At 47.3% G+C, this 17,235-nt stretch overlaps 2 protein-coding genes across 2 annotated transcripts in view; one reads left to right on the plus strand and one right to left on the minus strand.

Moving 5' to 3' along the window:
- Mitf (transcription factor Mitf) overlaps positions 1-11,968 on the plus strand; it is a 325,695-nt gene extending 313,727 nt beyond the window's left edge. Inside the window, exon 7 of the mRNA XM_055066826.2 lies at positions 11,476-11,968. Within this exon, the coding sequence (XP_054922801.1) occupies positions 11,476-11,628 (153 nt within the window). The 3' untranslated portion in view covers positions 11,629-11,968. The remainder of the gene's footprint in view (positions 1-11,475) is intronic.
- A 305-nt stretch (positions 11,969-12,273) lies between these two features.
- Positions 12,274-13,464, minus strand: LOC140219137 (putative nuclease HARBI1). Its single transcript, XM_072289025.1, has 2 exons — positions 12,883-13,464; positions 12,274-12,312 (listed from the first exon to the last, which is right to left on the minus strand). Exons 1-2 carry the CDS (start codon positions 13,462-13,464, stop codon positions 12,274-12,276), a joined length of 621 nt encoding a protein of 206 aa, XP_072145126.1.
- Between the last annotated feature and the right edge of the window lie 3,771 nt (positions 13,465-17,235).

Raw genomic sequence — 17,235 nt, forward strand, 5'->3', positions numbered from 1 at the left:
TCTGAGCTGTCTGGCGGATGTTGCAGCGTTCCCCGCTTGAACTTTGCCAGTTTTGTATTAACCACATCAGCGACGTAGGGACGGGCATTGTCGTGGAACAAGATGACCCCATTCGTCAATTTGTCACGTAGTTTGTTCTTGATTGCGACACGCAGCCGATCCGGCGTTTAGCAATATCGGAAACAATTGATAGTCTCTCAAGATTTAGCAAATTCTATCAGTAATGGCTCCTGACAAACGAAAAATAAAAGTCAGCAATACCTGTACGGCGGAAATGACGGCCTTTGCTTTCTTTTGGGGTGGTGAATTCAAATGTTTCCATTATAAGATTTGCTGTCGTGATTCAGGCTCGTAGTAGTGGCATGATGATTCGTCTCCGATCACAATTGCGGATAAGAAATCGTCACCCTTATTGTCATACCGGACCAGATGAGTGAAGGCAGCGCCGAACATCTCCGTATTCTGGCGGTGGTCCAAGATCTTGGGCATCCATTGCGCATACAAGAGCCGATAGCCGAAATGTTCATGAATTACGGCGTGAACGGTGACGGTGAACCGAACCGTGAGCGATGTTCACACGCTCTGGCAGTTCATCGATGCTTATCCTCCGTTCTTGTGTCATCAGCTCATCAACCTTTGCAATTTTGTTAGGTGTGATTGCACGATGGCTTTGGCCCGGTCTGGGATCGTCTTTGCAACTTTCACGTCCTTCTTTGAACCGTTTGTTCTAACGCTTCACAGTGGCCAATGAAATGCAATGTTCGACGTACACGGCTGCCATACGGTGACTTAATTTCTTTTTGGGAAACACCTTCAGCTGTCAAAAACCTCACGGCACTACGCTGCTCGACTTCTGGAGCGTCCATTACGTCACGCAACCATGTTTATCCCAGTGTATGAGAGCGTTAAAGAACATTTATCCTCAAACCTGCGTGTCACTTTTGTAAATCACAGATGCCTGTGTGCTACGCGCAGGCCTTGCAGATAATGAACAGAACCATAATTGCGCGGGGTGGGTAGGCTCACTTTCATTTGATTGCCCTCGTACATTAGAAATGCGAAGATACAATGGAATATACAAATGCGAAGACACAGCTTGATAACGGGCAAAATAGTGCCACTGGAAACATAGTTCACTGCACGTATACACAAAACATACGTATAAGTCTCCAATAAATCTACGTATCTAAGAAAGAGTCACGCTATATAATGGGTCAAACAAGGCAAATAAACATGTTACGCAATCACAGATTCACAGAATCCTAGATCCCGCCCGCATTCCATCCACTCCCCCCGATGTATTGTGCGCGACCGAAGGCGGCGCGCTTGCTCCTCACTTTTCGCCCTTGCGCACGCAAGACTGAGCCACCATCGTCGGCTCACCCATTCCCCCTCACCCCCCACATGCTTTCACTCGCACATACAGCATGCGGTGCACGGTCATGATGTTATCGCCCTTAGAATTTATGCGGAACATGAGGGCGACGGCGACGGCAGGAATGCGCCTAGAGTCTCCATATAATTGCTATTGCAATAATATAATAAGAGTATCCGCAGCTGAAGCGTCCCATGGCCCATTACTTTCCGCAAAATAAGTAACAAAATAGAACTTTCACCACGCGACAATTCGCTGCGCCTCAACGTTTCTTTTTTTTTTTTCCTTTTGTGGGGCGAGGGCACCATAATAAAAAAAAACGCAAAGGAAAGTATGTTGGTCACAATCGAATGCCTACTTTGGGCAACTAATGTGGCTATTAAAGGAATATCGAAGAAAACACGAGACGCTTGGTCCACCAAGAACCATGCGCATACTGCTCGGTATCCTACACCGGCGAGGCAAGACATTCTGGAGAGGTTGCGCTCAAGCGAACGCGGTGCAATCCGTCGTCTTCACAGTGATGGCGGCGAGCGACCATTGTTTCTTTTTCTCGTCTGCTAGCCAGAAAGCGTCTGAAACTGCCAGACGAAAATGCACTCGGCCAGAGAAAACCGAATGTGCACCGAAGTGCGCCGCGCGGTGGTCGGGGCAACACGAGAAAAACGCATGCGCTCTAGCTGGCTCTCGCAGCCCGCGGGCAGGGGAGCGAGAACAAAAAAATTGAAGGGGATCAATGTGTCCTCGCGATTAAAAGTAAAAAAATTATGGGGTTTTACGTGCCAAAACCACTTTCTGATTATGAGGCACGCCGTAGTGGGGGAACTCCGGAAATTTTGACCACCTGGGGTTCTTTAACGTGCACCTAAATCTAAGTACACGGGTGTTTTCGCATTTCGCCCCCATCTAAATGCGGCTGCCGTGGCCGGGATTCTGTCCCGCGACCTCGTGCTCAGCAGCTTAACACCATAGCCACTGAGCAACCACGGCGGGTAACGATTAAAAGTCAAAGTAGAAAAAATAAATAAGAACGTAGTTACCTTGGCTGGCTTTAGTGTCTTCACTGGATGCTTTGGCGCAGGTGAAAAATATGTTGATATTTTTTTTTATGTGACATGACGGCAGGAATGAACCACCACAACGCTTCGTCCCATCGGGCCTCGCTGCGGGCTTTGTACAACTTGTCGGATAGTGTTGATTTGGCTTGTCTCGTTGTATGGCCCGATGTGTTACTTTGGAAAAGTTAATGCACCTTTGGCGTCAAATATTTGTGGGAACATTAAACTTACAAAGTTCCGCAATTGAAAATCTAAAGCACATGTTTTGAAATATCAATGCACCTTTCACATCAAAAGTTTATGAAAACTTTATACCCATAAAGTTTCGGAATTGACATCCACGCGCTCCGTAGATTCCATGATAGAGTGTAGATTCCGCGGCCTCCGCGAGATGCCGCGCCAGCCCGTTCGCCATCAAAAGGTCCTTGAAATTTTGTGCTCGGATGGGGCTGCTAGCGTTATGTGACTCCCGGTGCATGGGCGTTGCCGCGAAATCCAGCCCGAGTTGGCAATTTTCGCGGTGAAATGGCTTTTTGAGCTTGAAAAAGACGTTCTAGACAAAATCCAGAATGATTCCCGGCGCCGGGGCTTGCTTTGGTCGGCGGTGAATGGACAGCACGAAAAAATTTCGGGGGGGGGGCTGAAGCCCCATAAGCCCCCCCCCCCCCCCTGGCTACGCCCCTGGCGTGCAGTATCTTATGGTCACCGAGGCCATTCAGATACGCGATAGGGAAAATTCTTCAAGGTGTGAAGTTAGCACAAAATCCAAGATATTAGAAAGATGGTCTGTAGTGCGGGTGGGATGATTGACATCTTGGGCTAATCCAAATGTGAGACGCGTGATGGCGAATTCGCTGGCCATGTTATTTTTTGATACAGAGGACGCTAGATTGGACCAGTCGATTGATGGGAAGGTAAAATCGCGTAAAAGTAGTACAGGCGTGTTAGGATACGAGGTAGTTATCTTGCATAAGACGTCGTGGATAGGCGGCAGAAATTTAGTGTCAGCAGTAGGAGGGCGATAACACATGCCAAGAAGCATTCGCGGGAAGGATGCGGTACAACTAAAGTAGTTCAAGAGACGAGTATATAATTACCGGGATGCAAACGTAAATGGCGCCACCGCCACAAGTATCATCGGCTCGACCTTTGCGAAATATGTCGGGAAGGAGCGGCAGGATCTCAGAATTTAGAATAGACGAGTTAAGCCATGTTTCTGTTAGGCAAACAACATTATGTGAAGATAAGTTGATGAGGCCACATGACGAATCACGCATTTGAATGACACTGGGGATATTAGTGAACAAAAAAGCAATAGAAGAAAGATTAGGAGGGTGGAATGAGGCCTCGACTTTGGTATTTGCTAAGCCTTCCGTTCAACTACCTTATCGGCTTGCTGGTCGAAAATGCAGGTCTTGTGGCCAAAAACGAGTTTTTTGAAACGTAGCTTGAACTGGATGTTGTTAGTCTTTCCAAATTCAATTAGGCGTTTACGAGCTAGGTGAACCGTGGGGGAAAAATCTTCGGAAATGCCGAAACTTGTTCCTCTAAATTTGTTAGCTAGCGAAAGGATGTGGTCTTTGTCTCTGAAGTGAGCGAATTTAACAATTACTGGTCAGAACAGCCATGGTGATAAGCTCCGAGCCTATGAGCACGTTCAATTTCAAGTGGTTCAACAGGCGACTGAAGGTGCTGGATTCAGTGATCAATAATTAGTTTTTCAGACTCTCGTCAGTTTTCATTCGGACAATCTTTTATCCTGTAAAAAACAAGGTTAGAGCGACGAGGCAACGACGAGAAAGGCACCTTTAGCATTCTGCACTTCAAATCGCAGTCATGTCGTAGCCATTGTTTATGTGACTGGGCAAGTAACACAAATGAAAGCACAGTTATTAACCCTGAATAACTCTGCTAGCATTTTTTTGCACCAAAAATGGAGTAAAGTTCAACGTGTTTCATTCAGGGACTTTGTTCATTGCACAAGCCCTAGGCAATGTGACGGCCAGATTCAGACAATGAAATTAGGGAAGTATTAAGTGGTAAAAGTAGCAAAAGCTCTCAGTGTCCTGCTTTGCTGGGCTCCATGCACTGAAAAGTGCCTTTGTAACGATGAAAGCGTCAAAGAGGAAATGACACCCAACTGCACAATAAAATTGTGCAGTTGGGTGTCATTTCGTCATTATTTATTCGCGTTGCACAATGGTATTCGTGTTGAAAATGTGCATCACCATATGTCATGGGCAGCGAAACCGTCTGTTTACTAAGACTGGAAGCGTGAAAAACACAACAATAGCAAGGTGCTGTTTCAAAATATGGCACCCTTTCACGCGCACTTCTGGCGAGCTGCTGCATGCACTGATGCATAAACATATGAACAGAGGTAAGAGGTGAAGTTACAGTGCAACCCACGTGATGCGTTTAACAGAATGTATCAGCAAACATTTCTGTCGTCATAGCTGATACAACTTTTTTTTTTTCATGCAAGTTGGTTAATCACATTGCGGCAACAACACAAGAAGCAAAGACAGAAAACACAGCCAGATGCCAGATTGAGAATACAAGGCAGATGAGAGAGAAAGACTTGAATGAGATTCAAAAATTAAAATTCAATTATGGGGTTTTACGTGCCAAAACCACTTTCTGATTATGAGGCACGCCGTAGTAGAAGACTCCGGAAATTTCGACCACCTGGGGTTCTTTAACGTGCACCTAAATCTAAGTACACGGGTGTTTTCGCATCTCGCCCCCATCGAAATGCGGCCGCCGTGGCCGGGATTCGATCCCGCGACCTCGTGCTCAGCAGCCCATCACCATAGCCACTGAGCAACCACGGCCGGTAATGAGATTCAAGAGGCCAGCCCAGTCATTGTCATGATTTGACACGTGCACTTATATTTAAGGGGTGACCACGTTTCGCCGCCTAACAAATGTTATCGCACAGCGCAGGACGCGTCTGCATGTATCCGAAGTTTCTGGAAAGTTATCGATGCTTCTATCCGCTGTCTGTTGTCGCCGAACCTTGTGTTATCTGATTTCATCGCGTGACTCGAATGTTGTAGAACTTTGTGGAAGGCATGCGGGTCCCAACGATTAGTCTGGAACATTCGATGACTGCTGTATAAAAGCCGACGCACTTGACCCGCTGATCAGATTTCCAACGAGCGCCGACCGTGTTCGCCGCTATCGTTGTGCTATAAGTGTAGCCTGTTTTTGTGGGCACAGGTTTGCCCAATAAAAGCTAGTTTTGTATTCCACCGTATTGCTGCTTTCTTCAGCGTCACTACCACGTGACAATATTTTGAATTTCCTCTCTGATGAGCTCTCTGACCAACTCACGCAAGGAGTTCTGATACTCGGCAGTCACTGCGGCGGCATTGATTGTAGGGCTGGTGGACAGTCGATCGTATTGCCTGCATCTTTGATGAAGGGCCCGCTCAATAGCCGTAGCCTCTTTGATAAACTCAGCGACAGTGACTGGCGGATTGCGCACAAGCCCCGCGAACAACTGCTCTTTTACACCTCGCATGAGGTAGCGCAACTTCCTATCTTCGGTCATGTTCGGGTTGGCTCTACGAAAGAGGCGGGCCATGTCCTCGGCGAACATTGTGACCGACTCATTAGGTTGTTGCACGCGTAGCTCCATCATTTGCTGGGCGCGGTCGCGTCGGTCGGCACTCGCAATAGTTACCGTGATCCTCTGCCGAAAATCATGGCAGCTCGTGAGGCTAGCCTCGCTGTTCTCGAACCAAGTACGGCCACTGTCGTCAAGGGCGAAATAGTCGTGGGAGAGCTTTTGCTGCTCAGTCCACTGATTAATCTGTGCGACGCGTTCATACTTGTCCAGCTAGTCTTCAATGTCTTCGAAAACTGCACCGCGATAGCGATCGGGAACCAGCGTATGCAGATCGGTTACCTTTGTGGATTGGGAAACCGACTGGTTTGGGGTGCTTGTGGTGGACTGGTTTCGGCCACTGCGAGATGTGTGCAGCTGCTGGAGAGAGGTGGTTGAAGAGCGGAGAACTCCGGGCAAGGCCTAGCAGTCGACGACTAAAGCGATGCACGGGTGTCGTAAGTGGTGACAGTGCGTCCGGGCTAGATGAACGACTCCCAGAAGGACTCCGACGCGTCAGACGCGGTCACTAACCCGCACCTCCACCAGTGTCGCGGTACAACGCGGACAGAACACAGGGGGACGTTCTTCACGAACAACAGGACAATCTGTTCAAAAACAAACAGAGCAGAGACACGTCTTCTTTGTCATCACCCAATCACATTCTGACCCACTAGGCTAAGTCTTGTCTTGTCTTGTGTCCCAGACAGTGGCACATACCCACTATGGGGGATTGGCCAAGAAGCAGGCGGTTTTTCGTATGCTTAGAAGTAAAGCCAAACTAGATTTAATTTGTGAAGCGTGAGACTAGAACTGTAATTTAGACGTGTGATGAAAATATTGTGAAGAATTTTGATAAAATAATTTAACGTATTTTAAATAAATGAAATAATGAAAAATATTGATAATTTTAGAAAGTCAGCAATGTAATCTTTTTGTGTCTCGAATGAAATTGTAAATTGCGAGAAAAGCATCCCTGTGGCTGGATCCCAGTGAGGTCGCACCAAAAGAAAGAGTCGTTAGTGCTCCCATCGTCGTCGTCGTCTGCATAGAATACATGCGTCACTATTCACAGGATTTGGTCATTTGAATGAGATGGTATGGTATGGTATGGTGAAACTTTAAAGAAGTCCTGCAGATCGTGAGTCTTCACGAAGCGGGCCGCTCCCACGTGGGAACCGGAAGGCCGATCCTCTCGGCCGCATCGTGGGCCTGCTGGGCAGCCCAGAGTTGGTCAGCCAGAAGAGAGCTGCGGAGAACCGCCTCCCATCCGGCCGAGCTGTTAGCGATGATAGAGCGTGACCGGGCACACCGCCAGAGCATATGGTCTAACGTGGCTATATCTCCACAATCGTGGCAGGTAGCGTTGGTGTAAGTATCCGGATAGATTTTATGAAAGAGCGACGGATTGGGATAGGTATTCGTTTGTAGTAGACGGAGCGTTACTGCTTAAGCTCTATTGAGGCGCGGATGAGGAACAAGATAGGTTCTACGGCTGAGATAGTAGTGTTTAGTAATCTCGTTGTAGGTGGAGGGCGTGTCCCTGTTCTCTGGGGAGTCGGCTTCCGATTGGTCGAGGGTAGCGCGGTGGGCAAGTTCACGCGCAGCCCCGTGAGCCGACTCGTTGAGGTTGGGAGGAGCACCCTTTATCTGACCCTGATGTGCCGGAAACCAATAAATGAAGTGGTGCGTGATTGTCTGGCCCCCAATAAGTCTGAGGGCCTGTTTGGAAACAGTGCCTTTTTCAAATACTCTGACTACAGATCTTGAATCACTATAGGTGACATCCCGTGAGCTATCCAGCAGGGCTAGGGCAATAGCCATTTGTTCAGCAATTTCGGAGTCCCTCGTCCGAACCGAGGCAGCATTGGTGATTCCTTGCCGACCATCAACAGTGACGATGGTGAACGCCCGACGTCCCTTACAGGAAGCGGCACCCACAAAGCTGACCTCTCGCTGATCACTGTGTATTTGCCTAAGGAGGTTGGCTGCCCTTGCCCTCCTTCTACCGCGATTATGATCGGGGTGCATGTTCCTAGGTATTGGCGCGACCGCAATGTTCTCACGAATCGACGGAGGAACGTTACAGAAGTCCTCCGCTACTCTATCGGGGTGATAACCGAGTTCCTGCAAAATGGATCTCCCTGCCTTCATTGTTGTGAGGCGAGTTAGCTGTGCGCGCTCCTGGGCCTCTGCGATCTCTTCAAGAGTGTTATGAATGCCAAGCTGCATTAAGCGCTCTGTACAAGTGTATACGGGTAACCCGAGAAACCGCTTGGTTATCTTCCTAAGCTGTGCATTCAATTCATCCCGCTCTGCCCGTTTCCATCGATGCATGGCTGCCACGTATCTAAAGTGGCACAGAACGAAGGCATGCATTAGTCGAATGAGGTTATCCTCCTTGAGTCCATGATGCCGATTTGATACCCTCCGAACTAAACGAACAGCACTTTCAGTTTTAGCAATTAGCTTGCGTATAGTCTTGCCATTTGTACCCCCTGACTCAACGATCATGCCCAAGACCTCGATTGAATAGACTCAGCGTATACGGCAACCGTTTCTTGTATATAAGTTAATGTCTGTGTCTTCTAACGATGTCCATCCCTTGGGCCTTGGACCGCGTTTCTTGGGACTATACAGCAAAAGTTCCGACTTCAGGGGCGAGCATCTGAGACCGGTGGGTTCGAGATAGATTTCAATAGTCTCTATTGCCTCCTGTAAGGCTCCCTCAACCTGACCGTCATTGCCTCCTGTGCACCATATAGCTATACCGTCAGCATACATAGTGTGTTTGATGCCTTCAATCTCGAGAAGCTTTCTGCTTAGGTCAACCATGGCTATATTGAATAAACAGGGGGAAATGACTGACCCCTGTGGGGTGCCCCTCTCGCCAAGTTCCAGCAGTTGTGATTCGAGATCGGCCACCCGGAGGGTAGCCTTCTTATTCGAGAGAAGCGATCTAACATAGTTATAAAATCTCTCACCCAGATTGAGCCGAGATATCGAGGCTAGGATATGCGAATGTAGAACGCTGTCGAAGGCCTTCTCAAGATCAAGTCCCAAAACGGCTCGAGTGTCGCTAGAGTCGTTGTCTATGATTTGATGCTTAATCAGTTTCATGGTATCTTGTGTGGATAGGCCTGGTCTGAATCCTTTCATACTATGGGGGTAAATGTCGTTAGTCTCCAGGAACCGGGAGAGTCGATTCAGGACCGCGTGCTCCGCTACCTTACCACACAGGATGTAAGCGAGATGGGCCTCAAGTTGTCAACGCTAGGTGTTTTGCCAGGTTTGGGGATGAGTACTGCGAGAGCAGTCTTCCAAGGTAATGGGACCGTTTCATTCCTCCGAATTTCATTAATGTCCTCTGTGAGATATGCGATTGATTTTTCATCCAGATTTCGCAACGCCTTGTTGGAGATGCCATCCGGCCAGGTGCACGCAGGACAAGCTTCGCTTACCCGCATTTTTCGATAGGGTTGGTCATCTTTTTTTGTACCGTTGCCCTAACACTGCCATAGGAATCTTTAGCAGCAGCATATTACGAGAATCGAAACACAGCGCAGAGCTGTGTTGTGGGAAAGCATATCGAGCGCTGGCATCACATCGTATTACGTGATTGCGCCACAGCAGGTATTCTACAGCTGGCGCGTGCAGTCAGCAAAGAGTACTAAGCCACACAGCGACGCGAATTTATGCCAAGTTCCCTTGTGAAGGCACCAGTCTAACGGTCACAATTTTATACAACTTGGTACTGGGGCTGACATTAAGGAAACAAACACTGCGACCAAACTTCTAACCGTTACTAATTCAATGACATTGGCTAAGGGAGTGCGTGCTAGTCGTTGGTTGTTAGCACTGACGGACAACAATCACTCGGCAGTGCTTCACAATGCTCGAACGACGCCACTAGCTGGACGCATCTTATAACAATGCTGCCAACGATTGTTCGCGCTGAGCGGGCAGCAACGAATCTTTGCGTTGGAGGTTGTTTTCGCAAATATTTTCAGTTGCGACACTGGGTTTGTTTTACCTGCGTACCTTTTTCTCATTTCTCCGGAGAATAGTTTTGCTGCATCACTTCACCACGTCCAACAAAAAACACAGCGACACAGTACACAAACGCGCTCGCCGCTCACAGTAGGTACCAGACTTTGGCAAACTTTCCTCGTCGTAGCTCCATCATGAATTTACGGAGGAAGGCGATCTCCAATTACTCCTGTCCTGCGCCAATGAAGTCCAACTTGCGCCTGCAAATTTTCTAATTTCATCATCGCACCTAGTTTTCTGCCGTCCTCGACTGGGCTTCCCTTCTCTTAGCACCCATTCTGTCAACCGGTTATCCATCCTACGCATCACATGGTCTGTCCAGCTCCATTTTCAAAGCGAAGCTTTCTTTGCCTCTTCCTTCGACTTTACCACTGTTGCAGCTGTGGCTGCTGCTGTCGGGCACACCGCGTTGGAGCGTGGTTGAGAGTGTGTACACATGACGGGAGCGAGTCAGAGAGGAAAGGCAACGCGAGAAGCTTGTTTGGACCCCACCGTGGCAAATGTGCACAATGCCCTCTGGAGCTCTCTGGGCATCACGGCATTAGCCTCAACAGCTGTAATTATCCGTGGCCCCTCTCAAGAGGAGGAGGAGGCAAAGGGGAGGAAAGACAGGGAGGTTAGCCAGTGTCATGACATTTCATGTCATGTTTAGCGTAAATGACATGAAATGTCATTTACGCTAAACTGCTCTTTTACAACAAAAATTGCCAAAATTTCTTGAATGGCACAGGCAATCGTGGGTACTACATAAATCATTATTACACTTTCATGCCTTATGTAACCAGGTTTTGTGCGCTTATATATTGTCACGTAGTAGTGACGGTGAAGAAAACAGTCGTGAAAGTGTGAATGACGAAACTGATTCTTTAGTGGGCGAACATGTGCCCACAAAAGGAAGTTACACTCGAAGCACAACGATAGCGGCGAACACAGTCGGCGATCGTCGAAATCTGATCAGCGGGTCAAGCGCGTCTGCTTTTATACACGAGTCACCCAACGTTGCAGAGTAATCGCTTGTGCTGGCATGTTACTAAACAATTTGATTGGAGCATACACGCAATAATAAATTGCCTTGCGCTGTTTACGCGGTAGGTAAACAGCTCAGTAGGTCATGCAAGCACCAGTTGTCAGTGTGACCAACCAGGAGATGAGGTAAAGCTAATCGAGAAGGAAACGATAGGCGCTGAAACCCAGCTCGAAAAGCGACTATAGTTGCGCTGTATAGTGTGTATTGCATATTCTCCCACTTACATTTGCGACCTCGTGCATTATACAACCTTAGACCATGCATAGGCACCAAGGTGCTCAGAACATTGCAGAATGTTCAGTGTAGCAATGCAGCAGCCATCTTGCTATGTGGTCACTTACAACTCTTACTGCAGGTAGTCAAGACGCGGCTGATGAGCCCGACTACTGGTGATGGGATGATGCTGGAAGGCCACCAGCAGAACCTGAAACGAATGCTGCCCCATTACCGACGACCACAGACAGCCGAGAGCTCGTTCATGGTACAACAAGCCAGGAAGCTGCTGTAACAGAGCCAGGTGCTGCCGCAACTTGAAGCGCTCCTGTGCCAGCTGGAACAAGACGCCCTGCGACAAGCAGCTGCCAGAGGCAGACGGCGGTCTCCCTTGAACTGGCTGCCCGCCTCAGTGCCATGAAGGACGACCGTGAAGAAAAAAAAAGGAACATTTATTGAAAATGAAATTCATGCGCCTCGAGCACAAATACAAATATTTGCACAGGCAAGCTGAACATGGACAAACTATGCAGCTTCTTCGGCTTAAACAAGCCAACCAAAGAAGAAAAGCGGAAATTGTCAAGCTTCAGCTAGAAGCTTTGAAGAAATAGTAAACGTCTTTCTTGTTGCTGTGATTTTGTCTCATTACATTTATGTAAAATACTGTGCGACTATGCGGTCTCTGATCCTGAAACCACTTGCTGTGTCTGGCAACGGAGGCATACCTGGTGGCGTTGGTTGAAAGGAGGAAGTGGGAGCTTGCGAAGCGGCGTTGTGTATTGCCTGGATTTGTGCAGGAGGGGGGACAGGGTCTCTCTGCAGGTGGCCGAAGTTGTGTAGTGCAGCACAAGCTGTGATGACGATAGGAACTGATCGTGTTTTTATCTGAAGAATCATTTCAAGGCATGGAAACCTTCGCTTCCATACTCCAAACGTCCTCTCAACACTGCAGCGACTCCTGGAGTGGCACTTGTTGTACCTAAACAAAGCAGTTTTTCAATTAAGTCATTATTTTCGAACATAATGGTTACTTCACAGGATTTTATAGTAGTGTTAAAACTCCAAATCACCTGTGCTGAAAGCTGCTTTGTGTCTCTCGAATAGGGGTCATGAGATACGACCTGCAGGGGTACCCCTTGTCACCAAGTAGGATGCCAGGAAGATTCCCTTCTTCGTACTGCACTCTGGCTCGACTATTATCGAAAATTCGGCTGTCATGTGTCGAGCCGGGCCAGCTGGTAACCAAATAAAAAAATTGAAGCCGAGGCCCTGTGTTTGCATACAAAACAAGCCACATTTTCAGCTGTGTTTAAAAACGGCTAGTAATACAGCGTCACACACATCCCCAGGATATTTCATTCCAAGTGCACTCTAAAGGTAAGGCACGAAATGTATAAACGCCACCTTGATATTGGAGTTAGCTAATTGCAAAATGTGTGCCCATTTGGTATATGTGAAATCGGTTGCGTTGGTTACTGCTATCGTAATCTTTAGACCCGACAGTTTCTCTCGCAGCTCCGTACATTGTACGACAGCGTAATAAACATACCTGGACATTGATGGAGAAGTACCCCTTTCGACAGCGAAAAACCTCCACTTCATCTCCTCCGGGACTTCTGATGGGTACATGAGTGCAGTCAATGCACCGGCTCACACAAGGAAACCGTGCGATGGTGTAGAACTCCTCCATTACGGATGCCAAATCATTAGCATTTGGGAACTTCACGAGCTGCGGGAACAAAGTCTCGGCAATCATTTTTGACATTCGTGCAATTACTCGAGACACAGTTGCTTGAGAAACATTAACGAGGTCCCCGGTGACAACCTGAAATGTTCCGGCGCCGTAGAATCGCAGCGCGATTAGAAGCTGGAGCAGCGCCGGCACGGGGTGACCGCGATCGTTGTCTTTTGGGACCAGTGACAGCATTTCCAACAGCCGTAGCACCGATTGCTTGGAAAAGCAGTACCGCCACGAGAATTCCGCGTCGTTGTATACTTCCATGGGATTCTGTCGATCCTTACGCCATGGCCGTAATGGAGACAAGTATCGGTTTGCCTCATCCTCCGTAATATTGCGCACACGTCCGGCGAAATCGGCAAAGTCGGCGAGGCTGCCGTAGCAGGCGGCCATCTTGCTTGCTAGGTGAGAGTAGCGAAAGTCGCACTTAAGGTTGCCAATGACCGTACTTTACTTTCCGGCACTCAAGTGTCGATTAAAGTTTACTTTAAGTACAAGATTTGTCTATGAAACGCGTTAAGCATCGACCGGCTACTTAAGTCATAAGTTAAGGGTAAGTTCCGTTTGTGAATACGGGCCTTAGACCGCAGACAGTGCCTTTCTGACGTTCACCTTCCCCTGGCCAACGAATGACGCCCTCCGCGAGAATTTCTGCGGACGCCCTTGACCTGCTCTTCGAGTACAGGGGCATTCTTCCTTTGCTCTACCAGGGCACAAGGGACCTTTCTCTCTTGCCTATAAAAGAAATGTGGATTCACCTCCTCCTCTATTACAAACCAATAACTGCGCCTGTCTTTTTTTCTATTTGGTTGATGGCGTAATACGTAATGTTATTTTCGCAGTTGACCTGCTATGACTCAAATTCCGTTTTATGGTTCCAGGTAGAGTCGTGCAGTCTGAATCGTACATGTGGTTGAGTGGCCAGCTGTGAACGGTGCCAGCGTCTGAACCTGTTACTTTGTGGTAGCTTCTGGGTTCCACATGTTTGTCCTATAGCAAATAGACCAAGCTTGCGGCATGACCATGCGTGGTGTCACAGCGGCGCCAACCTGTGATTTTTATTTTTGCGAAACATAGCAGCTAATTGAACACTATAGACAACTGTGACTCATACTGTACATGTTCTTTCTGGTATTCGTCTACATTTTATGCCACATATGCAGAGCAATTTAAAATATCCATGTGTAACTAAAATGTTTGTTGCTTTACAACAAAGCAGCTCTGTTTTTCCTGACTGATCGTAGTAAAGTGGTTTATGAATTTGTGACTAATATCACACGTAAATAAAAGCAATGTCCGCAACAGACATTAAGAATTACTTAACAATATAACCGGCGAAACACGTTTTCACAAAGCAGACATGTTGCAAATGGTAAATCAAGATGCAAAATGCCTGTTCATAGGAAAGTAACCTTTCATCTAAGAATAAACTTGAAAAACCGTGAGCAGCACCTCTAACAGCTCAAATATTTGACACCTTAACTGATCACCGTAATCGTTGTCGGCATCATAGTCAGCATCGCCGCAGCCCCGAAGAAAATTTAGCGGCCGGCTTCAAAATTTCTTAATCCGGCAGTGGATGCGTTTAAGCCACGTAAATATTCGGTTACCGCCCGGAACATCTTGAGGTTGATTTCACTGGGAAACACCACTTTGCACTTACAGGACTGATTTTTTTTAAATGAAAGAGGTGCATGCAGCAAGAAAGAAAATACAATTTTCTCGACCGAGATAAATATATGCAGCCAACTATTATACAGAAATAGAGAGGGAAAGGCAGGGAGGTTCAGCCTGTGCTCAGTTGGCTACCCCACACTTCGGAAAGGGGAAAAGATAGATGAGAAAAATAATCAAGGAAGTGTTAAGCCGCTCATATCTCAAACATGCAGAATAGGCGGCGTGATGCACTAAGCAATTTCTCGGCTTTCTCTCTGCGCGGTAATGGACCGTGCGTGCTCGAATGCAACCCATGAAGGAGCTCTGACACCGTCGCCATAGCGGGCGATGTCGCAAGCGCTTTTGTCAAGTCTAAATGCCTACGACAGATGACCCACTATGGCAAGCAACTCTTACGCGGTTCATGACCAGCGCGGAGGCAATGCCGAGAATTCCCCAATTGTGCCCAAGCGTCTAAAGCTCGTACGGGCCAGCGTGGGATTCCAAGAAGCGAACGGAGCTCAGCCCGCGGTCAAATGGCGCAGGCACCCGAAGGCACCCGTGCCGCTCGGGAGATTCTTGAGGCGGGCCAGCCTTTTTGCTGTTTACTGAAGTAGATTCAAACACTGCCTGCAACCCAGTCTGTTCAGCTGTAATCACTACACTGATACATCAGTAGGACGATGGAATGCTGGTCTGTGCCGTAACCACGAACAGTCAGACTCGGTTGCTCGTATGTAGATACAGTTTCCTCTTTAAAAGATTTATAACCTTTGGGGCTTATCTTTCCCTACAACAACAATCGTCACCTGTCTTGCCCGCATTTCCTTTCTTTAACGCTGCGAGCTCGGTACCTCCAAGTCACGAAAGGCATGCACGTTATCAGCGTGGCATAGCGTTCCCGTCAGGAAAGTAGCGAGCGCAGCGTTTTCAAGAAAGGAAACGCAAGCGAGGCAGATGACGATTATTTTTGTGGGACAAATGTATACCCCAAAGGGTGCAGCTGTTTTAAGAGTGTTGTACTGGGCTCTAGCTTTGGAAAAAGTACAAGAGTCGGGCGCCGTTTACTTGTGGGTTTTTCATCAATGTTCTTCTGAAGCAAGACTGCGAGTCGGCCTAGTTGGAACAAATTCATATTAAAACTTATTGTGCGCAACAAACAGGGACGATGAATAGAAGAAACACAAGAACGAGCGCTTTCTAACAACTGGTTTTTATTTTTGAAGAACCACCTGCTTATATAGCCACAGATCTGCGCGATCAAGTCAAACATAGCAGGCCTATAGCGCATATAATACACACAGGTCTGCGTGATCAAGTCAAAAGAGCACATCTACAGTACATGTACCACTTGTGATAAAAAACAAAGACGTGGAACAAAGCCACCCGGTCAACATAAGAACAGCAAGGTGCATGAAACATCCACTTACGATAAAATGCGTTAAAAATATGATGATAGAAGTGCATTTTCTTTATCCAGCAATGAAACCGATGGATGGCTGATGCATTTTTCTTTTTGTTTTTCAATCCAGTGTGCTTCCACAATTTCCCTCGCGGTTTGATTCCTATTCCTATACAAAATGAGGGTGCTACTAAGACAGGGGGAGCAATCATGTTCATGGCAATGCATTGCCAAATGCGTGCTAGGGCGACCTTTCAGAGTGGACAAGTGTTCCCTTAACCTGGTGTTAATGCATCTCCCAGTCTGCCCTACGTACACATGACCACACGTCATAGGGATCTGATATACAACGTTCATCGCGCAATCAACAAATTGGTTCTTGCGCGGATGTTTGACACTACATTCTTTCTTTGCATCATCCTTACTTTCGAACTTATTTTTAACCTTAGAGCACACACTACCTATCTTGTTTTTCGCTGAATATACCACATTTACTGCGTAACTACCAGCCACCTTCTTAAGTCTGTGTGAAAGGCCGTGCACATACGGAATCACTGAAATCTTGCAAGCTACATCTTTTTGCCTTTGATTCTTTTTGCATTGTCCTTTATCCTGTTTAAGTTTCTTCATTAGCTTATCGCACGACGCCAGCATCACAGCGAGTGGGTACCCAGCCTTTCTCAACCTATCAACTTGCTCAAAAAATGCACTCTTTACTGAGTGGTGACATGAATTGAACAACGCTGACCGGAAACACGAAATGACTATGCCATTCTTCACAAGCCTGGAATGGTTTGAGGCATAATTCATTAGCGGTTTTGCAGCTCGGGGTGAAAATGACCAACATACATGTTCCGGTAGGAATTCTAACTTGACATCAAGAAATTGTAGCTTGTTATCTACCGGTACTTCAGAAGTAAACGTTAAACCCTTGCCCTGATAATTAAAGGCTTCTACAACCCTATTCCTGAAAGCACCCTTGTCTAGATGACAGCCTAAAATCGAGTAGTCATCGACATATCGGTATACCTTATTTACTACACCTTCTATATCTTTGGCCAACTCTCTGTCTATGCTTCCCAAAAAAAATGCTACTTAGGATAGGA

The sequence above is a fragment of the Dermacentor andersoni genome, chromosome 6, assembly GCF_023375885.2.
Source record: "Dermacentor andersoni chromosome 6, qqDerAnde1_hic_scaffold, whole genome shotgun sequence".
In the NCBI taxonomy this organism is placed as follows: domain Eukaryota; kingdom Metazoa; phylum Arthropoda; class Arachnida; order Ixodida; family Ixodidae; genus Dermacentor; species Dermacentor andersoni.

Bases quoted from the DNA above. Each gene is read 5' to 3' on its own strand.
- LOC140219137 (XM_072289025.1), bottom strand. From the start codon at position 13,464: ATGGCCGCCTGCTACGGCAGCCTCGCCGACTTTGCCGATTTCGCCGGA. The intron at 12,313-12,882 runs GTATGTTTATTA...TGCTTTGTTTAG, and splicing joins ACTTCTCCATCAATGTCCAG to GTACAACAAGTGCCACTCCA.